At 34.8% G+C, this 25,128-nt stretch overlaps 3 protein-coding genes across 3 annotated transcripts; 1 reads left to right on the top strand and 2 right to left on the bottom strand.

Moving 5' to 3' along the window:
- Positions 1–969: 969 nt before the first annotated feature.
- Positions 970–8,973, top strand: LOC142629298 (ubiquitin-conjugating enzyme E2 2). Its single transcript, XM_075803259.1, has 6 exons — positions 970–1,308; positions 1,727–1,860; positions 2,000–2,025; positions 6,947–7,036; positions 7,781–7,869; positions 8,633–8,973. The coding sequence occupies exons 2-6, from the start codon at positions 1,736–1,738 to the stop codon at positions 8,759–8,761; spliced, it is 459 nt and encodes a 152-aa protein (XP_075659374.1). The 5' UTR covers positions 970–1,308; positions 1,727–1,735; the 3' UTR covers positions 8,762–8,973.
- A 157-nt stretch (positions 8,974–9,130) lies between these two features.
- LOC142629297 (putative LRR receptor-like serine/threonine-protein kinase At1g14390) lies at positions 9,131–12,888 on the bottom strand. Its single transcript, XM_075803258.1, has 7 exons — positions 11,267–12,888; positions 10,789–10,922; positions 10,432–10,675; positions 10,072–10,265; positions 9,925–9,968; positions 9,725–9,836; positions 9,131–9,610 (listed from the first exon to the last, which is right to left on the bottom strand). The coding sequence occupies exons 1-7, from the start codon at positions 12,528–12,530 to the stop codon at positions 9,383–9,385; spliced, it is 2,220 nt and encodes a 739-aa protein (XP_075659373.1). The 5' UTR covers positions 12,531–12,888; the 3' UTR covers positions 9,131–9,382.
- A 4,476-nt stretch (positions 12,889–17,364) lies between these two features.
- LOC142629140 (uncharacterized) lies at positions 17,365–21,590 on the bottom strand. The gene is made up of 5 exons (XM_075803121.1): positions 21,570–21,590; positions 21,345–21,431; positions 20,661–21,103; positions 18,109–18,712; positions 17,365–17,854 (listed from the first exon to the last, which is right to left on the bottom strand). Exons 1-5 carry the CDS (start codon positions 21,588–21,590, stop codon positions 17,396–17,398), a joined length of 1,614 nt encoding a protein of 537 aa, XP_075659236.1. The 3' UTR covers positions 17,365–17,395.
- Between the last annotated feature and the right edge of the window lie 3,538 nt (positions 21,591–25,128).

Consider the following 25,128-nt stretch of genomic DNA (forward strand, 5'->3'; position numbering starts at 1 on the left):
CATTAGCCCAAATGAGAAGGGGATGGGGAAAGTTTGAACCAAATTCTGATAATGATGAACATAAGCACACAACTCATTACATGTTAATTTAAAAGACTATCCATTTATATTTGTAGTCAAATGATCTACTTTTGTTTTGCAATAAAAAATTAGAAAATCATAAGACCTATTTAATAGACATGTAATTTGTTTAAATGATTTAATAAATAATGTAATTTAATACATGTGAATGGACTTATGATTTGTCATGTGGTCGAAAGCAAGAAAGTTAATACCGTATCAATATTGGGCATACTAGTAGTATATATCAGCACCATACCAACCTTAAAACCAGTATCGGTACTTCTCTAAAATGCATAGGATATATATACTGGATTGTTTACCTGAATATTAGTGTTTTGGTTAGAATTAATGTTTTGACTAATACAATAAAAAATAGTTAAAAAAGATTTAAAAATGTTATTTAAGTTTATACATTAGATTAATGTATTTATGCTAATATTTGGGCTTTGCGAAAGTACATGAATTTTTGAATAATATGTCTATATATATATATATATATATACAATATATGTATGTATATACTTTATAAATAGTAGTAATCTTGAAACGGTAAACCAACATCAACCGTAACCAAAATATTTAATTCCCCTTTCCCCCAGTCAAATCGATACAGTCTTGAGTATGAAATTGACAAACTTTGTCCATTTGTAAATAGAAATTTCATGGTATACAAACAAAAAAAATGGTCTAATTAAATTTTTTTTTTATTAAATGGTTTAATTTTAAACCACCTCTAAAATATATGGTTAAAAAAATTAATATTAATATAAATCCCCAACATCTTAGTAGTTTTTAAAAAGACGTTCAGATTCAAATCTTTCATTCTCGTCGTAGTTATCAAACTTGAAAAAAAAGAAAAAAAGAAAAAAATGGTCACAAATAAATACAATACATACAATGCTGGATGAGCCTGTCTTGCCAATAACACAACTTGATGAGAAAAAGGCTCTCAAATAGAAACAAAAAGTAGCAGTAGAATTGAGAAAGAGACCCTTGACCCCATCTCTTACCATTATATATATACACACACATACATATTATATGTATATGTAAAATAATCTTTAACCTAAAAAAACATTTTTCTAATCAAAAAAGCTGATCAGACGGTGATTTAGGGAGATCTTTCTACAATACCACAAACCCATTTTTTTGCTTTTGAATTTTTTGTTTGTATCTGTTTGTTTCTCGAGAAAAGTTTTGGGAAAATATCCCAAAGCTCAAGCTACTCGCCGCGTTTACTCACGGGTGAGCGAATCTCTTTGCTACTGTTGTGTATCTACTTGTTTTGATTTGGTTTTGGTTACGAATTGCCCTAATTTTGATTGCTAATTTTCGATTTTGTCGATCTAGGGTTTTCTTACCCTTTGTGGGTTTGATGTGAATTTTAACTAATTATGCGGTTTTGTGATTTGGGTTTTGTTTTGTTTGCCTGTTGGATATGATTGTTGTGTTAAAGCTTAGATTCTGGGGGTTTCAAGAAATTGGGTTTTGTTACGTGGTGCTGAAATTTTGTGGAAGGATTGATTTAGAACAATATGTTTGAGAAATGATTCTCTCATGAACTGTTAATTGCTGCAATTTTGTTTAATGGTTGCTTTTGTGATTTATGTGTGGATGTATGACAATTTACTGAGCGTGGTGTTTGTTTGGGTTGGATTAATAGGCGGTGAGGATGTCGACTCCTGCCAGGAAAAGATTGATGAGGGATTTTAAGAGGTTACAGCAAGATCCTCCTGCAGGCATCAGTGGTGCTCCTCAAGACAACAACATTATGCTTTGGAATGCTGTTATATTTGGGTATGTTGCAAATGAAAACAATATTCCTTTGTTTCCATTTATTTTACTTTTGGTTTTTGTGTTGGGTTTTTTCTGAATGTTTTGGTTAAGTATAGATCTAATACAGTTGTGCTTATGCTATCCATTGGTTGAATTGCAGGCCTGATGACACCCCATGGGATGGAGGTAAAGTTACTTATCTTGCCTACTTTGATTTACTTTAATATCATGTTTTGATAGGCTTTTCTTCCTTTGTTCTGTAATTCTTAAGTTACATGGAGGGTTTCAGTGATACTATTGTTTGTTCTTAGTGAACCATCAAAGCATGGTTTGAAAGCTTTTTTTTTTTTTTTGGATAAGTATCATGGTTTGAAAGCTTTGTCTAGTTGTTTGGTTGGGTGACCTTCTTTGTTTGGATTTAATTTGATTTTCTAGTGTTTAGGCTGATTTTGATAGCCCACTGGGTTTTGGTTTTATCTAGAGATGGAAAATGGGCTGGTTTGGAGAGGTCATAAATGGGTTGGGTACTCATTTACCCATTTCTTACTCGTTAAACTAATTTTTTAATAACCATATCCAACCCAACCCAACCCAACCCACTTATTCTAGGCAAGACCTACCTCACCCATTAAGAGAGAGAGGGAGGGAGGGAGGGAGATTTACAATTCAATTCATAGAGTGAGCCAATAAAAGGATGTTGTGCCATCCTTAAGAAGACTAGCCTTGGAGCGTAAGCTGATAAAGGTGTAGGTAAATCACCGTCTATGAAGCTAAGTGATTGTGCTCAAGAGCACACAAGGCGCCTAGAATGTGAACTGTTAAGTAATGATTTCTACGCCTATCAAAAGCAATGCAATGCAATCCTAAAAGTATATAATCATCACCCTTTGTTGGAGAGGTTTTGAATATGTTAGAGCTTGTAGAGCTCCTCTGTAGCAAGATTGGGGGTTTGCCTATGACCTATCTTGGTATGCCTTTAGGGGCATCCTTCAAGGTAAAGTCGGTATGGAATCCTATTTTAGAGAAGATGGAACAGAGAGTATCAAGCTGGAAGAAACTGTATTTGTCAAAAGGGGGGAGGTTAGCATTATTGAATAGTGTACACTTTTGAGTCTACCTGCTTGTTATCTACCTTTGTTCACTATGCTTGTTAGTGTGGTGAATAGGATTGAGAAGTTCCATAGAATTTTTCTCTGGAAGGGTATGGAAATTTCTCTGGGGAGGTATGGGGGACGAGTTCAAGCATCATTTGGTGGGTTGGGATATGGTGTTAACCCCTATTGCTAATGGTGGCTTGGGCGTTAGGAAGTTAGTGACATTTAACTAGGCTCTTTTGGGTAAATGGTTTATGGTGTTATATGTTGGAGGAAATGTGGTTATGCAGATGTGTAGTAGCCGTGAAATATCGATAGGAGTGGGGAGGTTGGTGCACAAGGACTGTTTGAGGTACTCATGAGTGTGGCTTATGGAAAAGCATAAGCATGGAATGGGAAACCTTTCCACAATATCTGCTTTGATGTAAGGGATTGTACTCGTGTTCGGTTTTGGCATGACAAGTGGTGTGGTGACCCACAAGGCAACAACTGAGGATGCTTTTTCCTGATTTGTATGATTGTTCATTAGTTAGAGATGCCTTTGTTGGCTCCTTGTCCCAAGGCAAAGTGGTGGGGTACGGAAGAGGTGGGAAATCAGATTTGAGTGTGAGTATAATGATTGGGAGATTGAGATGGATGGCTACTTCTTTCTTTAATCTCCTTTATTCTAATATCTCCTCACTGAGAGGGTAGAGATTGATTTGGTGGCTGAAAGGAAATGGAGATATGATGTGAGTTCCTTTTATGACGCCTTAAGGGGGCCTTGTGCGAAGAGTTTCCCTTGGAAATGCATCTGGTGTGTAAAGGCCCCAAGGAGGTTTTCTTTTTTTGATGGGGCGGTAGAATGGGGAAAGATTCTTACTTGTGATAATCTCATTAAGAGAGGACACACTTTAGTAGGGTGGTGTTGTATGTGCTGTTGTAGTGGGGAGACTGTGGAGCATATTTTGCTACGCTGTAATTTTGCATTCAAGTTGTGGACAGTGTAGTCAAAGGCGCCCGGGCGCTTGCCTAGGCGCCTGGGCGAGGCGAGGCGTGGCTCTAAGGTGAGGCGCCTTTAGTGAGTCGCTCGCCTTTAGAGCCTAGGCGAGCAAGGCGACTGCCTTAAGCTATGAAAAAGGAGGTAAGGCGAGAGCCTCAATTTTTTTTTTTAAATTTTTTAATTAAAATTTTTTTTTATAGAAGTTTGTTGTGAAACCTATTTTTAGACTATTAATTTCAAAAGGCATGTTATAAAACCTATTGTTAGTTAAATTAATTTACAAATTTGTTTTGTAAGACTTATTGTTATATAGAAGCTTATTGTAAAATGTATTGTTAGAACTAACTAATAGAGCCCTATGAAGCACGGGTGCGTTTCGGGATTCGGGTGCGGGTGCGGGAGCGGGTGCGGGACTCGGCAATTTTTGAAAAAGTAGGGTGCGGGTGCGGCGGGGTGCGGCGATTAAAAAATTATTAAAAATATTTTTATTTATATTTTTAATATACTGCTAAACATACTTTTTTCACATTATATAAATATATACCAAATTTAAGAACAATGGTAAATAATAACTAGAATACAGAGAATAGGAGAGAGCCTAGCTGAAGAGTGAAGGTAGAGAGTGGGAGAGAGGCTCAAGAAAAATGAAGAGGGAGAGGGTTGGGTCTTGGTTTTTTTCCAAATGGTGCGTTTGCACCTCTTTTTTTTTTTTTCAGCCATAAGCACCTGCTGCTGTTGTTGTTTTTTTTTTTTTTTTTTGAATTTCGGCCGGTATCGGCAGGTATCGGCCGATTTCGGCCGGACCGATTTCACCCGATACGGACTGATTCGGGCCGAATCTTCCCGATTTCGCGCGCGTCGGCCCGAATCGGCGCCGTATCGGCGCGAATCGGCGCGAATCGCGCCGAATTGCGCCGAAAAAAATAGTTTTTTATTGCCGGACGCGGCACGGACGCGCAGGCAGCGGCGTCGCCTGCGTGTCGCCGCGTCCGGCCGCGTCCGACGCGGGTGCGGCGGCCCAAACGCCGCACCCGTGCTTCATAGATAGAGCCTAAACCATGTTAATCCTATTTTGAAATAATTTGATAGACCTAATTTCTTCATGCTACACATTGAAAAACACTTCATTATAATATTATAATACACTAGGTACATATGATTGAAGTTCTATATGTAAAATAAATATGTTAAGAATTTGGCGCCTCGCTTTACTCGGGCTAGCGCCTTTTTGTCGCCTCACACCTCGGGCAATACAAGGCCTTGGCGCCTTAAGGTCGCCTTTCGCCTTTGACTACCTTGGTTGTGGAGTTTTGTCTTTTGCACGTTTGGACTTTCGTGGGTGTTAACCGAAATGGTCACTGATCGTTTGTTTGGATGGTGGAATTGGTTAGGCAAGCAGTATTCATTTGTTTGGAATCTGGTTCCGTTATGTTTGATGTGGACACTGTGGTGGGAGTGTAACTGTTGTACATTTGAGGATTTGGAAATTTCTAGGACACATTTGATAGAATTGTTTTTTAGGATGTTGTTTGATTGGTCCTAGGTCTGGGGTTTCACTGGTTGTAACTTCATTCTTGAGTTAGAATCATTGTCGTCTTGTACAGCTGTACATAACATCTTGTAATGTTTTAGACTCCTTAATGTACAATTCCATGTGCATGAAGTAGTATCGCTCAATATAATCATCCTTATTAAGTATAGGAATATTATCATTGTCATCACAAGATTTGGAACCCTCGTCTTCTTACTCATTTGCTTTCTCTAAATTCATAGTCTACCTTTGACGAAGAGTATGTTGTAAAATAGAATTTGAATTTGTTGCCCTCCCTAGTGACCTCATTGTTGCTTGAGTCTCCTTTGGTGAGGATGAGCAGTGCATGGCATGTGGTGCCAAATGGATTTTTACCTTCTAGAATTTGTAAAGGGGTGGAAGGGTGAGCTTAGGTGTATGATATCATACAAAAATTGACTTTTGTATCACAAATCCATGGTGTATATCAATAGCATTAAGATCTGAATCACCTGATTGCTTCATTTTGTATATATATTTATATTTAAATAAAAAACTCAAAAAAGCATGCTTTAGGTGCCCTTCTGCAAATGCAACTCGCTTTAGAGGCAAAAATTGTTGAGCTTTTGGTGCTTTGCGCCTAAGCGCCCTTTAAAGCTTGCCAACATTGGCTAGGAGAAGGCAATCACACCTTTAGAACTTAAAATAAACTATTGGAATTTTGTTAAAATCAATCTCACTATAAATGTAATGGACTACGGCAAAGCCTTTATATAGACTATTGCTAAGTCCTTTGCTCCTAGGATTACTAATAACCAAGAAAAAGTACATAAAAACTTCTAAACTAAATAAGAAAAAGACTCAAAACACAAAATAAGACTCATGGGCGTAGTACAGCCAAAGACAGTCCATTCCAAAAATCTGTAAATTACCAATTTGCTTCTATTCTAGTAAAACTCAGTCAAAACTGATCTAGCAGCAAATAAACGAAAACAAGCAAAGGTCCCAAGAGATCTCTCCATCATCCGAAACATCCCAAATTAATGCATGAGCACTATAACCTGCTTTCCTCACCTCTTGTAAGTCTTTAGAGGGGGCTGCCAGTTATGTTCCCCATCATATGGTGTTACACATCAATCACAGTGTACATTCTAGTTTGTGGTAGGCTTTGGGAGGTAATGAATGCTCACTTGACAGTATATTTCTGATTATATCTCAAGTCTCAACAAACCTTCTGTTTTGATGGTGGAAAGGTTTGATAATCCTGATAGATGAATGTGATATGGCGCATCTCTTGCTGTGAACCATGCAATATGTAGTTGTGTGTGTGTATTTTTTCTTTAAATAGTGTCACAGAAATTTGATGGACTTCTCCCATACTCCAAGCATGAGGGAAAAAAAAGAAAAGAAAAAAGAACTAAGGAACTGATATTTCTGTTATGCTAATTTCTTTAATAGTGTTAGCAGTACTACTTTTTTTTAATACTCTATTTTCATGAATTATACCTTTGAGTGCTTCAGGTACGTTTAAATTGACGCTTCAGTTTACAGAGGATTATCCAAACAAGCCACCAACTGTGCGCTTTGTCTCTAGAATGTTCCATCCAAATAGTAAGTTTACTAATTATGTTTAACACCTACAGTTTATTATTCCTGATTTCTTGCTTTACAGTTTACACTTTGGATTTATAAAAAAGGACAGAATTTTCCTCCAAATTGGTTTGGAGGAAAATTCCTCAATTTGGAGGAAAATTCCTCCAGCCCACTATGTGGCATTATAATTGTAAGGGCCTCACTTATTCTTTCTCTTCTTTTTTGTGTGTGTTATAGATACATACAGCTGGGTTATCTGGGTTTATGTTCACCAATTCCTGTTGCTATCTCCAGTGTTGATGTGCTTTCATTTTGAATATATATATATATATATATATATATATATATGCTTCAGCTTTCTGTAATTCTGTCTTTTTCTATAAGACACCGTGCAATGCTAATAGTTATTGAGATTTGAGGCTGATTGGGAAACCTGGTGGTTGTTATGAAGCTTCTTTTCTTATCTTTCTTTTTATTACTTGTGTGTGTGTATATATATATATATATTTTTTTTTTTTGATGAATCTTTTTATTGCTTATTGATTGTATACACCAAACTCTATTAATTATTTGTTGGATAGATCAAGCTTCTAAATTAATGTCCCATTAACTTGTCCAGCTTTGCCATTCAACTCTTGACTTTTCTTTGTTTTTGCTTTGCTTGGTTGTTATTATGTTCTCTTTTGTTAATATCTTCAAAATATTTAGTGAGAGGTTTTGCTTGTTTGTATTAATCCTAGCCATTTATTGCCCTTTTTACAGTTTATGCGGATGGAAGCATATGTTTGGACATTCTACAAAATCAGTGGAGCCCTATATATGATGTTGCAGCTATACTTACCTCCATCCAGGTTAAAACATCATTAATTGTTTGTAGTCACTACTTTAAGAATATCCAGTTATAGTGGGTGATATGTTGTGTTCGTACTAAGTTATGATGCGAGGTGTGAATTATAGCTTAACATATTCAAGTACCTAAAATGTCATAATCATCTTTTAGTTGATCTACTGATGCTTAATTCAAGCCCCTCCCTCCCCTGTCCCATTCTTCCCCTGAACTATCACGTCTCTCCTCCCACTGTCAATTTGGTCCATATATATGCATATAAATGTTCCCCTTACTATTTCAGTTGTGTTTGTGGAGCCAGTATTGATCTATGTGTGCTAAATACTATTCACCCATGAATCACATCACATGATCATTCCTCCATCCCTCCATAGCATACTTTGAGTCTTGAGACTGGGGATTGAAAGTTGGCAACTTCATCTTCTAGACATCTGTGCCACTTCATAAATATCTTTGTTTGTGCCATCTATAAATTTGATAGCAAAATGGACCTGTAAACTGTGAAGTTTCACTTAGCATTTCTGATTTCACTTGTTCCTGATTCCCTATTTGGCAAGTGCTGCTTGGACTGGAGTTGGTGATCCATTGTATTATTATGTGGTTATTTTACACAAATACTTGCTTGCATGCTTCTTTGTATATGTATATTGATAGAGTATGCAATGATGTATATTGATATGTTATAGAAAATAATTGGCAAATGTGCTTTCTGGATTTATGATGATGTTAGTTCTTGTTTTAAAGCAATTGTCATTTTCTGATTGCAGTCATTGCTCTGTGACCCAAACCCAAATTCTCCTGCAAATTCAGAAGCTGCACGGATGTTTAGTGAGAACAAACGTGAATATAATAGGAGAGTACGTGAGATTGTTGAGCAGAGTTGGACTGCTGATTAGTCATCATGGTTAGGTGTTTTGGAACTTCAAAAATAGCCCAATGGTCTGTTTAAATAACGATGGGACTCAACCATGGTGTTGTGAACTCCTTGACTTTGATTATGTTATATGTTTGCTTGGCTTTTGTGTTTGCTTTTTTATTCCTGAATGTTACTTGTACCTGATACTCTGCATTCTTCTTAATATTTCACATATAAAATTTCTGTTTACTATCTCATTCTTAAATTGAGGGAAACACAACTATTACCAATGATAGATGAGTTGGAAACTACAATAAATAAAGAATGGTTGGGACTTATAAAAAAAAAGAAAAAAAAAAAGAATGGTTGGCAGTAACGATACTTAAAAAAATAGTGGACAAATGGTTCCTGCAATATTACTGAATCATAGCGGTGCTCTGATTAGAAAGGTAGGTAATATGTAAATACATGCATGTTCATAATGAGAAATGAAGGCTCTGGTCAGCCATTGGAAAGAATAGTAGAAACTTAATACTAATACGATAAAAAAATGCAGGGTAAAGGGAAGTTATATTTACATTTATTTATATGCTCATTGTGTCACAAAGCATCATGACTGCTGCCAGTTATACAGCAGTATGAAAAATGTTCAACTAAAGCACTACATCTGTGTACTTAGGTTTCCACTGCTGGTCCATCCCTCTTGAACTTGAATTGAGTACTGCAAATTCCAGAGAACATCCTCTATTGAAGGGCGCTTGCTCGGATCTTTGCCAAGGCAGTTGATGGTAATTTCAACTGTGGTCTTTAATGATTGATATGCAAAAGTTCCTTGAATGGAGGGGTCAGTTGCTGCCCGTAATTTTGATTCTGTCAAGCCCTTCTCTAGCTGTTGTGTAGAAAACAAGTAAAATGGAAGCCAATGAATTTCAGGCTGGAAATGTATGATGGAATTGAAAGTACATCTGGAAATAGATGAATAATTGTATTGGACTATTAGTACCTCTAGCTTTAGCTCATTCGTTTCACTAGCTGATGTTATCAGTTTCCCGGTAATAACCTGAAGTAGAATTACTCCCAGCTGATAAATATCCTCCTTTTCTGCAATTTCAGCTCTGTATATATAGGACTTATTAGTGAGATTAGCTGGGTCTTATTGCAGAGCAAAGAAACAAGAAAAGGAAGGAGACGAGGAATCAATACCTCAAATGCTTGTCTTGTCCACCGAGAGGGCTCTCTGAATCTACCTGTTATATTAAAATAGCAAAAATTAACACAAAAAAATAGTTAAAATCAAATATGATATGCAAAAATGTATTACAAGTTAATCCGTATATAATATTTTCTAACCTTAAATGGCAAGGGAATATTGTAGCTACTAATTTTTGCTGTGAGGCTGTCATCCAACAAAATGTTATCAATCTTCAATTTATTCCCAAATATGCCAGGTGCAATCCCTGTGTGCAGGAACTGGACTCCCCTAGCAACACCAATGGTAATTGCCATTCTCTGTGGCCAGTTCAGCATATCCTTCTTTCTCCAATCTGCCAATCAGATTAAAAGATTTACTTCATTGAAGATTTCAAGTTGAAAAATGCTAAAGCTACTATCAATTTTGCTACAAAATATTTGCATACTGATATGACATTAATTTGTGAAGTTTATGTAATAAAATTTCAAAAAGTCCATCATTCCTTCTGTTGACTTTACCATTAAGATAGTCCCTTAGTGATCCATTTGAGACGTGTTCATGAACAATAAAGACAGCGCTAGCTGTATTGGGATGGTCTTGACAAGTGACAATACAGTGTCCGAGGATGCTGACCAAATGCCTATGCCTCAGCTTAGATAACACATCCATGTGCTGCATCAAGCTTTGTGACAAATTTTTTTGCTTCAATTTCAGGCTCTTCACCAGGACCACTGAACCATCTCTTACCCAACCTTTATAGTGCTGTAACAAACAAACAAATTCGCAAGCTTTCAATTTGAAGAGAATCGAATTTGGTGGGTTCCATTACATTGAGACATACTGATTAGGGAAACAGTTTGAATTAAATGCTTTACCTGTCCTTGAGATCCTTCCCCTATCAAATTTTTTGGGTCAAAGTTATTTGTTGCATCTTCAATCTCCTCCAATGTGAAAACTCGATATGGTGGTAGCCCGAGTGCTGCTAACCTTATTGTCTGGGCCACACGCCCTATGAAAATCCAATTCATTCATCACTTTCATGAGACACATAAAATGAGTAAAATCCAAAGTTCTAGACCACCCTTTAAGGGTAACATTGGTTCAAAGCACTGAGCTATAAAAATTGGAAAATCTAAAGTTCTAAACCACCCGTTAAAGAAACTTATTAGGCAATGCAGTCACATGGTTGAATATAATTGGAGATTCTAAGGTACAATACTTACGAAACTATATCTAAGTTCAAAATGACCATTTGAGGAATTGCATTGGTTCAAAGCACTTAGATTAAGTAGTTATCCACATTATGTTCGGTAGATTTAAAGAAAGAAAAGAAAGCCAGAAAGATTGCCTTACTTGCATCAATGTATAATCTTGGGGAGCTACGAATGGACCATTTTTCAGCAACAGATCTGTTATGTATGTTATTATCACTTCTATTCCTTTCTGCCCTTCTGACAATGAACAAAACCAGCAATCCAAGAACCACAGCAATTACCACCACACATCCAATGATAACAAGTACGAGGCCGAAGTTGATGCTGGATTTGGACTCCTGCTCTTTGCTTTTGTTTGGAGGCTTAACAGCTAATGCTTCTTTGTTGCAAAACAAAGATGGATGTTGATACTTTGAGTAATAACTGCTTGACAAACAGTTCCATGAATATAGTACTGACCTGTTTGAAGAGTTTGATCCCAGACAGGATGGCAATTTTCCTATCAATAGGTTCTGTGAAATGTCTACAAACTTGAGCTCAGCATTGCATGATATATTCATAGGAAGAACCCCACTTAGTTGGTTTTGGGCCAAACTAAGATACTGAATTGAAGGCAGAGAGAACAGAGAAGGTGGGATTGGACCAAGAAATTTGTTTGAAGAGATGTCAAACTGTTGCAGTTTAGCAAAGTTCTTGACTTCTGCAGGAATCTCAGATCTCAGAGAATTGTTGCTCAATGTTATACTTACAAGACTGTTGCTTAGTGAGGGAAATTCAGGTCCAATTTTGTTGCCACCCAAATTCAGCTCTTGGAGAAGGACTAGACTTTTAAGATCCGGAACACTTCCATTGAACAAATTATCAGCCAAAACAAGACTTGTCAGATTCCTCAAAGTACTAATTGATGAAGGAATCTCTCCATAAATAAAATTTGAGCTAATATTTATCACTTCAAGTGACCATAACCGATTGATCTTGGCTGGTAATGGACCCCATATTCCTAAGGACACTAGTGACAACACTTTCAAGTTTGAAAGCTTTGCTAGAACAGTAAACAAGGAATCAGTGGAGAATGTTTCAGATAGAGTTTGTTGAGAAACAGTGAATTTCCCCGAAGCTGGTTTTGGGCTATGAGAAGGGGAGCTTTTCTTTCCAATGACAGTAAATTCGGTTATGTGATTGTTTGTGCATACAATCTTGAGAGAAGATGAGGGAGGGAGGTAACAAAAGCCGGTCCAATTATTCCATCCCTGAAGAGCTTCAGGGTACTCAAGAAGCTTTTGAACTTGGAAAAGAGTTCTGGTTTCACTTGGACTCAACTGTGCAGTTGAACTAAGAGCAAGCATAGCAAGAATTATGAGTGATGGAAACAAGAAACAGAATGAAACACAGAAATTCCCCATTCTCTCAGGCAAATACAACTCAATGCAAAGCCTCAAATTCCAACTATATTGCAGGAGAAAATGGTTGGGTTAGTCATGCAAAATGATATAACTTAACAAGAAGAACCATATCTGCAACTACAAGTTTACAAGTTTACAACTACAATCATTTGTTGAAAGAAATGAAGCATGAGTTTGATCTCAAGAATCAATAAAGAATAATTTGAGTGATTTGGATTTTACTCGTTGTTGCAGAATCTCTAACAAAGTTGCAGATGCATCCAAGAAATGTTTAAAAAAAGCTGAGGAGCAAAAAGGGCATGCTTAGTTGTACATACACTACCAAGAAAAGTTTTTCTTGGGAAAGTATGAGGCCAATATTTGACCAAGTGAAAATTTTTAAAATACAATGAATGTTTTCACAGTATTTTTCATAATGATTAAAGTGTTATATTGTTAATAAAATGGGTTGTCTTAACGGGTTCTTTTAGGACTTAACCAAGAAAACACACAAGTGGAGTCCATTCCTGATCATATGCTGCGGAGACTATCATATTAAATTGCTAGAGGGTTCTCTAAACCGTTGATTTCTCTTGATTCTCACCACTGTAATGCAAAAGTCAAAGAAATTTTTGGCTCTGACTTAAATACACTATACATAATTACATATATAGATGCTCCTCCATGCGAGAACCTCTGTGTTGACCACGTTATTTAAGGTAGACCCGCAAGTATCTCAAAGTAACGTGCCACAAGCACGTGACATTTGTGAAAGGGGTAGCCTCCTTTTGCTCTTTCTTTTCACTTTCAGGTATATCAAAGTCATGAATATAATGAGCACAATGTCCATGTCAATATAAAGAATTTAACGGTCCAAAATTTGTGGCATGCAATTACATAATAGGCCCTTGGTTTTTGTGACAACGAGAGTTGTGTCGGTGATAGGTGCCCTTAAAAAGTGGGGTGTTGAATTTGATTGAGAGGCAAAAGTTTGTGGTCACAAACATACTTTAATGACTTATTAGTTATACCTAATCCTTTGTATCATATCCATATATATATTTTACTTGGCGCTGCTCTTTCCAGCTTAATGTCTTTGTTTTTTGTTAATTGTAATTACCTATTTAGGTCTCATTGGGAACAAGATTTTGGTTGTAAAAGACAAATTGCAAGCAAGATTTGATGGGGTAGTATTGTTTATTGAAGAGGTTTAATTTCATGCAAGGAAGATAATTTGGATTCTTTAATTGGATTGCTGTACCCATGATTATTTTTGAGCTATATAATCATTCACCTTGAGATTTATGATATGATTGGATCTTGAACCACTATTTTTGGTTGCAAAAAGGACCTTAATATAAGATAAATATAGATGATTCTTTTTGTTCTTATATATTAAAGTGATAAAATTGGCATTTTGCAAGCAAGATTTGAAGGGGTAGTTTTGTTTATTGAAGAGTTCTAATTGCATGCAAGCAAGATAATTTGGATTCTTTAATTGGATTTCTATACCCATGATTATTTTTGATCTATAATCATTCACCTTAAGATTTATGATATGATTGGATCTTGAACCACTAGTTTTGGATGCAAAAAGTACCTCAATACAAGATAAATATAGATGATTCCTTTTGTTCTTAAAGTGATAGAATTGGCATTTTATAATAAAGAAGCACATGAAATGCCTCGAAAGGAATGCATTCTTTTTAATATACTGCAGTTACTAGCTAAGTCCTCATATCTCTTGAATGGCTTCATCTTCCAAGCTAGCATAGGGGTCACTGACACTGACTTACTGTCTAGGGCTCTATAATTCATCACAGTTTCCACATTATTATTAGTGTATTAAGAACATTGGTCACATCTAAAAAGTGATAGATCATAGAATGCCAAACAAAAGCTTGAAAAGGGTATGTTGGTAATTTACAGCAATTTATAAGCATATTAAATATTGAGTAGTTAGAAGGAGCTTTCAATGGATCAAGTATTGATACCCTAAATTTCATTGGATTCGGATGGAAATAGAATAATATTGCCAGCATGATTGCATCTCATTGTTGAATTAATTATTTTACTAATTAATCTTATAGATGTCAATGGCTTATTGGCCTAATAGCATCTCTCCCCGGATGTGAGATTTAGTTCATCGAATTATCTTACTTACACTAAACAAAACTAGTCTTAGATACACTAATTGGTTTTATATTAAGTGCTAATGTTTTTTTTTTTGATAACACATTAATTGCTAATGTAAAATCATTATTCCTTAAACCATTATACTTAGTTTGACAATTTGGACCCAATTAATAAGTCATGACTTGATTATGGTATCGCTAGTTAAATGAATAAATCATTATTGCATTACAACATATTTATGAATGATGAGAGAATTAAATTTCTTTGAATTTTTTCTATTTGTTACTATATTTAAAAAATAAAATAGCAAAGTTAGGATGAAATTTTCTCAAATTAATTTCAACTATATATCCAGACTGGCAAATAAGGGGAAAAAAGGGGAAATTTAAGTGAAACATAGGGTTTAAAATGGAAGAAAATGACATTGGAGAGAGAGAGAGAGAGAGAGAGAGAGAGAGAGAGAGAGAGAGAGAGAGCATGTGGTTTGAAATTTTGTGGCAAATAAGGGGAAAAAGAGGAAAAAGGGGAAATTTAGGTGAAACATAGGGTTTTAAATGGAAGAAAATGACATTATAGAGAGAGCGAGAGAGAGTATGTGGTTTGAAATTTTGTGGAAAATAAAGGGAAAAAAAAGAATGAAAAATTCAATTTAAAATATTGGAGGAGGTTGCTAGTCTGCTACCGTTTATTTCAATGTGAAATATTCAGCAATCCCCTTTTTGGAATAAATTCACAAATTTAATTTAATTTATTATTTTGCACAATAGGGAAAAGTAAAAGCTCTCCAAGGATCCCAGACTTTGCAAGAAGACTTCTTTATCAAGCAAAATTGCTCAATAAACCTTACCCAAGGAAATATAAAATCCCACCTTCATCCTTTTTTTATGGGCATAAAGGAAATGTCATTGAGCAGGTGAGAGAGCTAGAGTATCTAAATGTCATGGGACCTCACGCTTAAAACAAAAATTTATGCTTCAAAGAGTTCTGAAAGTCTCTCACTGATATTGGGCATATACACATGGTGTATATACCGCACTAATAAGGGTCCAATGCAACATGCGAAATGACATGGTGGAGAGTTTTTGCACCAAGTACTTTCATGCTGAGGAAAGAATCCAACTTCTCAACGTCTACAACACCCGTAGAGGAGTAACGAAGATTTACTATGTTGAATACGGCCTCAAATTCCTAATTAGTTTAATTTGGTTTGAGTTTCTTTTTTATAAAATGAAATATTTTTCCTTGGTATGGCACATAAGGATTCTCTTTAGTATAGAAGGCAAAATATTCTTTATTGAAGAAGTAATATGTATTCTTTGTCCATCAAGGAATATGATTGAAGTCTTATAAATAAGTATTGTTGCAAAGGTTCGAACTCTTTTACCCAACGTTCCTCCCACATGAGAGAGGAGCAAGGCTTCTAAAAGAATATTAGTTTGGTAGATTTTTGGAGTAGTAATTCATATTGTTGATAGTTGATATTTTGATTGGTGTTATCCGTGAAGGTAGGTATAGAGTTGGTTGAACCATATTACATATTATTGTCTCGTGTGGATGTTTTATTTTCTTGTTCAAGTGAATGCGCTTTTGCTAGCCCCAAATAATAATAATTTTTTTTGAGCTCTCAAATTATAATAATTGATTTTAGAGTTTCTGCGCACAACATACTAAAAAAAATCACATGTTTTAGAGATACGACGCTGGGCTGCTACGGCAAATATGGAGACCATGTGCTAGTGGAAATATGTATAGACAACTGACAACATGCTCGCTCAGTATCGTGCTGTCTTGTTAATCTAGACATAATTCATTTCACACAACTTTTGCAAAAGACAACAGCATCAGTAAAGCTAGTCAAATTCATGCATAACCAAGAAAATGAATGATAAATGGGAGCAAACAACCCACTGAGGAAGAAAAGAAGTACTCGTAATTTGCTACTTTCATCACTATCATGCCACTGCTGATTGTAGATTACTCTTCCACAGCACAAGGGCAAAGTTATTAATCATCCATTAAAACATCAGTAATGTTATGTTCTCCATCAAATTGAATGAGGTCATGACAAGGACAAATTTAGTTTAAAATTCTTGAGAATAACCTCCACTTCAACGTGAAATATTTAACAATCCCCCTTTGAAATAAATTCAAATAAAACTTAAGTATAATGAAAATATGGTATGTTTTAGTAAACCCATTTAATCTCCAATTTAAGAAAATTAAAAAAAAAAAAATCATTTTGGAGTACATTTTACATATTATACGGTTGCTCTCATTGCACAATCTCACTAAATAGTAAATAGTAAATACAACTAATTTTTAACAATCTTTTTGGTTGAACATATTCTTAGCCCTTCACTATTTTAATTTTAATTTTATGTTTACGAGTCCCAAGTATATTTAGTGTTTGATCCTAATCTTAATTAATTGATACTTATGGAAACATCAATTTTTGTTGGCAACATTAAATGTTAAGCCTCTTAAAACAGGATCAAGCACATACTTCTAAACATGCAATTTGTTACCAACATAAAATCTGAACTGACATTCACTTAATTATCACCATGATTCGTTGTTGGACTTGTTAGTTCCTACTATGAAAAGGTCACAAAGAAAGCACTTCACTCATGGTTACTATAGAAGATGAACATTTGCCATAATTATTTTATTCCATGTATCTCAACATGAAATGTAAATGTTGGCACTAGACACTTTCTTTCCATGGCTTTATTAAGGGTGATGAGGCTCTCTCACACAACGCAGAAAGCATAGAGTGAAGTTCCAGGAGTCCAAGTAGTGTGGAATTTTGCTAGGCCAACTGTATATCCATTCCCAAGGTAAATGCACCCATAGCTTACTGATATACCTCCATAAACAGTAGCACCTGTATTATTTGACCATAGAATTTTCCCAGTGTTGGCATCCATGGCATATATAGGACCATTAGAAGCTACGGACCCCGCAAAAACAACACCATTGGCCACCGAAACAGGTGCCTGGGCAGTGTCATTACTAGGGTTTTCTGTGGACCACAAAATTTCACCAGAATTTGCATCCAATGCCACCCATGCACCTACTGTTGTAGTCCGGTTTGATGGTTTTAATGTGAAGTTCTGTCGGTTGCTGTTGGCAATGTTTGTGTACACCCTTCTTCCATCTGTGGCAGCACCCCATTGCCCTCCTCCCTCCTCTCCACCTGGTCCGGCCAACTAGAAAATTGTCAATTTTAGTAACACATTAAAATAAGGACACGTCAATTATGAAAATAATAAAGAGTATGACATAAGATAGAATAGAAAGACGGAAACATACAATATATGTGATCACCCTGTTTAGTCTAGGCTACCAAACTTTTGGGGACTAAAATTTGGTTGTTTTATTTATATGTACTATACGGATTTTATTTTGTAAATAGAACTTGGTCACTGCTGCTATGTAACATATTGTATTGATTTCACTTTACCTTGAACCAAACTATGTTGCCAGTGTTACGATCTAAAGCCCAAGCAAACCCACTTTTCTGCACGGCTACCACTACATCACGTTTTGTTCCATTAGCTAATATGCTAAGCAGCATTGGAGCCTCACCAAAGTCTGCATCCACGTTAGGCCCTGGTGGACAATCAGGGTTATTAGGTGTTAAACAAGCAAAATAGAATATGTCATAGCCACCCAATTGCCTTGACCATATGATCTTCCCAGAGTTCATGTCCAAGGCCAAAATTGAATTGAAATGGATGTCTCGCCCAATGCACTGATCAGGTTGAGTAGGTGGTGTCGTTTGATTGTTCTGCTTTTCTTGACATTCTGTCACATTGGCTGGAGCTGTGTACAGGTTTCCAGTTGCTACATAAACATGTCTTCTGATTATGTCAATGGAAGGGCTACTTCCCCATATAGCAGCACCAGCGTAACCTCCTAATTTGCCACCATTGTCAGGAAGCATATAAGTCTGCCAAAGGACTCTACCGGTTCGAACATCAAGCTTTACCAAGCTGCCTCGGAATGTGCAACATTGAGCAGCTGGTAATGCTTCTTCTAGTGATGACACCCCAACATAGAATGCCCTACATAGTATGATTAAAAGTAACTAATTGTTTTCTTTATGAGAATATATAATTAGGTTCGAATCCCTTTCCCAATTGTTGTTAATGAAGTATAAAGAACTTTATATCTTCTAGGTTCGTTTCAAATAAGGAACACACACGTAGACTATTAAGTTCACGAGACCAATAGGGTTGGCTCTTTTAGGCAATTGCATAAATACCTCGAGTGGAGTAAGATTCCATAATTTTGGTTTTATAGGTTCTTAATTAGGTCTATATGATAGTTTGAAAAAAAAAATTATTTTATATCTCGAATGTTTTCTTAATTAAATATGATAGATTTATTAGGATATTGATGATTTACCTAAAAGTCTAGAAAATGTTTTAAATTAAGTAAAAAAAAACTAAAATTGATATATCAAATTATATAATAAGGCTATATACATTCTATTTTAAATGATGTAATGCCAACAAAATTTTTTTTACAATACTTGTTATAGTTGTTTTTACATAATTTTTTTGAAGGAATTAAAATTAATAAAATCTTACCTAAGATTAATTATGTCATAATAAAGATTATTGAATTATTCATATTATCAATTGAAAAAAAATATAAAAAAATTAGAATATAAGAACTTAATTATAATTTTCCAGCTAAAAAAATTAGAATAGTAACTTTTAATTAATTTTTTTATAATATAACAAGTTAAATTAGTATCATTTGATTTAAATTTAAGCACACAAAAAAAAAAAAAGTTGTTTTTAGCCTCAAATGGAGACTAGCTAACTTGTAAATCTGTATAACATTTGAGCACATTTTTTTTAGAGAGTTTCAACCTATGACGTCTGCTCTTGATGATAGCTCTTTATCATTAGATTAAGATACTGATTAGTTTTTAGTGTAGGTGGGGATTGAGCCCCAAATCTCTTATTCAACCCAAACCAACCTCAAATTAAAAAAATCTTCAATCCAACTCAATCCAATATAGCTCTAAAAATCAACCCAATAGAACTTGTAAGTATCAAGTTGGATTGGGTTGGGCCACGTTTCATTTTGTCATGTGTGGTAAAAAAAAGTTAAGTTTTTATTAAATCATTGAAGCCCACTATCCTATATATAATTTTAATTTACGCAAATAGTGCGTGTTTGGATATCAATGAAAAATTAAAATTATTTTACTATTCAACTTATTTTTGCTACTATTTATGGATTTTACTACTGCACTTTTTGGTACTATTCATGGGTCCCGCTATACTATTTCAACTAACTTTTACCTTTATCTACACTACTTTCAGTAATAAATTTTCAATTTCAGCAAAATAAACGGTATCTAAACAGACTCATGGTCTTAACATTCCAATTTTATTAAAAGTAAAGGTTAAAAAAAAACTAAAATCAAACGAACAAATTTAGATTAGATAAATCAAATGAACAAATTTGAATCACATATAATTTTCAAATTATATATAGCGTGGATTGGGTCATTTGGATCAATTTTTGCCAATAAAAACACCGCACGACCTTATGCAAAAAAAAAAAAAAAGCGCAGCCCAAGAGGTTTACAAAAAATATTTTTAGTCCAACATAAGTTATACAAATCATCACTTCACGAAAAACATATCCAAGTTATTGGGTGATATACACAAATTACTAAACACAATTTTATACACATCTCAGTTTTGAATTAAAGTCAAGAATTTGAATTATTGTAACTTTAAGTTACGATTTCAGTTCAAAAGTCAGATGTGTATACTATTTTTATGTATATTCTAATAAGTATTATTGTTCTCTTCACAAAAAAAAAAAAAAGTCAGATGTGTATAAAATTGTGTATAATAGCTTGTGTATGCAAAGTATTACCTGATTAATATATTGGGTCAGATTGAATGATCGATAGGATGAATACACAATTACACACCCCCATGTCCCTATCTAACAGTATTGAAGAGTATATGACGGATGACTAACCCCAGGAAGGCTGTTCCAGACATGGTGATCTGCACTCGAGGACGAGGGTCAAGTTGAGTCGACCAAACGAGCTTCCCGTTTGATCGTTTCAAAGCTATCACAACAGCAGGCCCATAAATTCCAACAATTAAGAGATCATTAACTATCGTTGGTGTTGATCTTGACACAGTTACATTCACAACAATTCCCGTTCCATTTAGTCCGGTTAATTCACTAAGGTTCTGCTTCCATATTGAAGCACCAGTGAAAGCATTTACAGCATACAAATATCCATTCCATGATGGGAAATAGACCACTCCACTGTCTACTGCTGGGGTTGCAGATATGTCTTTGCCAGCAAAGAACTTCCATTTCAGCCTCAGTCTTGACACTGTCAATGGGTTTATCAGCACTTCATCATTCGCGTACCTTCGGTTAGTAATATCTTTCCCATGATTGAGCCACTGAAACCATATTCCATATACATCAAAATTGAAAGCTTCATATTAGTATTCTTGATGAAGTGTGAAAAAAACTAAAAAACTATGAAAAAATGAGAAGGAATCTCATGCATTGGATATATACATCAATTTTAACCGTGTATTACATGACTGTACGTAGGATCATATATCTGATGCATAACATAATTATCCGTGAAAAAACCTTTTTTGGTTTCTTTGGTTGGAAATAATAAATGAGGCTTACAATTGCAACTGTGTTATCCACCACTGCAAATAAGCAGAGTGCCAGGACAATGCTGTTGACGGTGGCATGATATTTCTGGGTCTGTTTCTAAGCCATGGATTGTTAAATTAATAACATCAAGGATGAGAAGGTATATGTGACTGCTTAGCTAAGCTAATTTATAGTTTGGTGAACTGTTGATGTGGCTTGAAATTACTTTAAAGTGTAATAAATATATTATTACACCTTACTTGCGGCACATGGCATTGAATCAGTAAATCACATTAAAGTCTGCTACATCTCTAGCCCAACAAGAGTTGTATTATTAGGAGTCCTTTTATTCAATAGTACTATTTGTTACTTTCTTTTGTTGCTGAACTTCTTTATAACCTAGCCAATTTTAATCAGCCACTTATTTTCTTTCTCTAGGTAATTGATTAAGGGGAGGGGGGCTAGCTGGTGTGGTTTGAAAATTTTTTTCCTTCTAAATTTGGTTATTTGTGAGAGTATTTGAGTTTTGGGTTTGAGAGAGTTTTTATATTTTGTATGGATGTAGGTATATTATATCCAACCACTTAAATTCTTGTATATATAAGTATAACTATTGATTTATATTTTCTTTGTCAATATTGATTTAAATCTTGGGACTGTCATTACACAATTTGAACTATTTACTTTAGTAAATTTTACTGTACTATTTTTTCCTCTTCTTAGACGTCTGACTTTCTATATTTGGAAATTGAGGTTGTTTATACAAATATAGCATGTGATGTTTGCAAAGTGAACTTTATCAGCTTTAAGGCAGGTATTATTGAATTTTAAGTGATTGAGATATTCCATTCAGCTTCTTATCCGGAAGAGCAGTTACATAGTTGAAATTTGGTCAGATCTAATAGAATGGTCCTCATAGTTGAAAAAACTTATCTTTAAAGCATATCCGGAACCTTTAGGCCAAATCTCTTTTATTTGAATGTGGGGGTGGCTATTGGAGTTCAAGGTGGCGGTGGTCATCAGTTGGGCTGTAAATAAACCGAGCCAAATATAAAAAGTTTAGACTTATTCATTTAATTTTATTTTGAATATGAGCCAAGTTCAAACTTATCACCAAACAAGATTATATGTTCAAGCTTGGTACATTTACTTGTTGAGTAAGCTCGAGCTTGATTATGAGCTATTTGATTAACTTATTCTTTTCCTATGTATAGTAAAATTATGACTAATTAAATTGTTTTACCCCTTTACAAATTTATGAATTTTTACTATAAATGGATTGTTTATGTTATAAATAAACTACAAATGTTTATATCATATGAACCAATTTACAAACTTATACAACTCAATTTCAAGTCTATATAAATATATTTTTAGACAAGTATACATATAAATATATAGTATTATATATAGTTGATTTGAGCATTCATGTTCACAAGCTTGTCCACAAACACATTATTATGTTTGAGTTCGACTTGTTTAATAATTGAGCTTAAAGTTAGGCTTGAGCTTGACTTGTTTAAACTTGTCTTTTCTTGATACGAAGTATAAATATTTTGATTTATTTATAGCCCTACCGACAGGAGTTGAGCAAAGAGGTGAGAGAAGTAACTGGTTGAAAAGAAGATATTGGATTTGGTATACGGTTGGGGATCGATTGAGAGTTGAGAGTTTGATAGAAGAATTTTTTAGTGTGTGCTTGTGTGTGTGTATATCGTGATCATCGACATCCTCTCTTTTAGCAGTTTGAGTAGTGTGAAATCCAATCTATTTGTTGGCACCAAACCGGTCAAACAACCCTACTTTAAACCACTTGTTGGAGTTTTTCTTGTAAGCCTTTTCCCCATTGTGACCATATTGCCTACGTTCAAACTTATTTTTCCACTGCATGAAACTCTAAATTGGCGATGTGGTTGTACCTTAAATAATTGAATTGGACATTACATAATTAAACTTAATTATTCAACTTGATTAATTGATTAATTCAACCAGATCAATTTCAATATATCCAACAACATGTACTGTTCTTAATTTTCTTTTAAATTTAAATTTATTTCTTACTGGCATGTGTGGTACGCAAACATGTTTTTGTTTTTTTTATTTTGTATGCTTCAATGTTTTTTTTTTCATACTAGTTAGAAATCTCTTGATCATGTTATCCTAGTCTCCAACTAATATAAAAAATAAAATTTATATTCTATTTCCCCATTTATAATTCCAAATTTAGATCATAAATTTTTATATAAGTTTATTTGAAAATTATAACCATATTAACTGACATTTTTGTACTCATTTTTCTTTATTTTTTGATATATTTATCTTCTTTGTAACTCACTGATCCACTAAGCCTATAAATACTATGGTTCTCTTCTTCCGCCTATTAGAGAAACATACATTAGTCTAATGCCTAATAGTTAGAAATATTTCTACGAATTCTTTGAATTCTTCATAAGTGTATTTTTTTTACTATGTTACCTGGTATAAAGGATAGTACCTTTTATTTTACTTAGTAGTGCTAAGTTGTATGATAACAACACGGGTGATAGTGTTGTATCTCGAAGACAACGAATCTCAAGAAAGTTTGCTGCATCGATTGATTTAGCATTTTGTAGGCGGCATGCAGGTAAATGCCAGCAACACAATAAATTACGTAACTTTTGACACAACTCACCTATGTGGTGAGTTGTGATTAATAAAGTTGTGGACTCACATCAGTCACATAAATCCAAAATTTTTTTTTCTACCATTCATAACTGATAATGTGAGCTAATAATGGCAAAAGATGTGTAATCTTTTGAGATCTTAATATTTTTTCAGCATATATTGAGACTAAAATATGAAAGTCCCTTTCGAATTCCATAGAGCCAAAGCCACTTGGGTTGCCATCTCTAAATACTTTGAAATCCAATTTTGGCTCTGTGATTCAAAGAGGACTCTCAAACTATTGTCTCGACTCTTGACCCGTCTGCATAGTGATGGTGTTCTTGATTAGAACCGAGCTCTTCTCTCGTGTATTGGGTACCCACTTATCTATTATACCTCCAAATTTTTAAACTTTCTTGAACATGGGTGGCTTTGGATATGAATTTTGAGCCCCAGCCAATCTCCTCAATCATTAGTTGGGTTTTTTCCTTCCCGGATGGCGATAGATTAGGCCTGAACAGCCTTACGTAGCCCCTTTTTGTCTCAATAAAAAGTATTATTAAGTCGAAACAAAAAAAAAGTCACACAATGTTGTTTGGAAAACATTGGGCCAGAAAGCCCATTGGAATAAAGGGACAGACGTCACAAAACCCAATTGAGGTACCCATGGTGTTAGATACATCTGAGTGTTTTGCCCACCACCCTCCACGGCATTGGTACCTTTGATTAACTTTGGCCGATTTATAACACAACTTCTCGGTAAAGATTGATCATGTTTGAATAGTGAATACCCATTATAACCATGGAGGCTGGCCGAAATGATCACTTGAGAATAGTAAGGTCGGGTGCTAATGTGGGATTGACGGTCCTGAGGGCATCGCTATACATGATATGGTCTGAAATATCCCTATCATTCAAGTTGAATCATTGTTTTGCTTTTCTCTTTCATCTTTTTCAATTACATAATTACATAATCACTCAATAAGTTCAACAATGTCAACATTATATCATAGAGCAAGTATGTTACCCTTAAAGTTAGTCCTAGGTTAGCCCAAAGTTTTCTAGTATATAAATTCTAAAACTGGATTCATTTTAATTAAATACATATACAAAAGATATTAAGGGTTTTCACAATGGATATAAGCGTTAGGCTAAACCATAGTAAATCCTT

The sequence above is a fragment of the Castanea sativa genome, chromosome 3 (genome assembly GCF_040712315.1).
Source record: "Castanea sativa cultivar Marrone di Chiusa Pesio chromosome 3, ASM4071231v1".
In the NCBI taxonomy this organism is placed as follows: domain Eukaryota; kingdom Viridiplantae; phylum Streptophyta; class Magnoliopsida; order Fagales; family Fagaceae; genus Castanea; species Castanea sativa.

What these genes read in the sequence shown, in the direction of transcription:
- LOC142629298 (XM_075803259.1), top strand. Translation starts at nt 1,736, where the DNA reads ATGTCGACTCCTGCCAGGAAAAGATTGATGAGGGATTTTAAGAGGTTA. An exon ending in TGGAATGCTGTTATATTTGG is followed by an intron (nt 1,861 to 1,999) that starts GTATGTTGCAAA and finishes GTTGAATTGCAG; the next exon opens with GCCTGATGACACCCCATGGG. An exon ending in TGACACCCCATGGGATGGAG is followed by an intron (nt 2,026 to 6,946) that starts GTAAAGTTACTT and finishes TGAGTGCTTCAG; the next exon opens with GTACGTTTAAATTGACGCTT.
- LOC142629297 (XM_075803258.1), bottom strand. Translation starts at nt 12,530, where the DNA reads ATGGGGAATTTCTGTGTTTCATTCTGTTTCTTGTTTCCATCACTCATA. An exon ending in AAGATTATACATTGATGCAA is followed by an intron (nt 10,923 to 11,266) that starts GTAAGGCAATCT and finishes GGATTTTCATAG; the next exon opens with GGCGTGTGGCCCAGACAATA. An exon ending in ATATTCCCTTGCCATTTAAG is followed by an intron (nt 9,969 to 10,071) that starts GTTAGAAAATAT and finishes TTAATATAACAG; the next exon opens with GTAGATTCAGAGAGCCCTCT.
- LOC142629140 (XM_075803121.1), bottom strand. Translation starts at nt 21,590, where the DNA reads ATGCCATGTGCCGCAAGTAAG. An exon ending in TGGATAACACAGTTGCAATT is followed by an intron (nt 21,104 to 21,344) that starts GTAAGCCTCATT and finishes ATATGGTTTCAG; the next exon opens with TGGCTCAATCATGGGAAAGA. An exon ending in GCAACATAGTTTGGTTCAAG is followed by an intron (nt 17,855 to 18,108) that starts GTAAAGTGAAAT and finishes ACAATTTTCTAG; the next exon opens with TTGGCCGGACCAGGTGGAGA.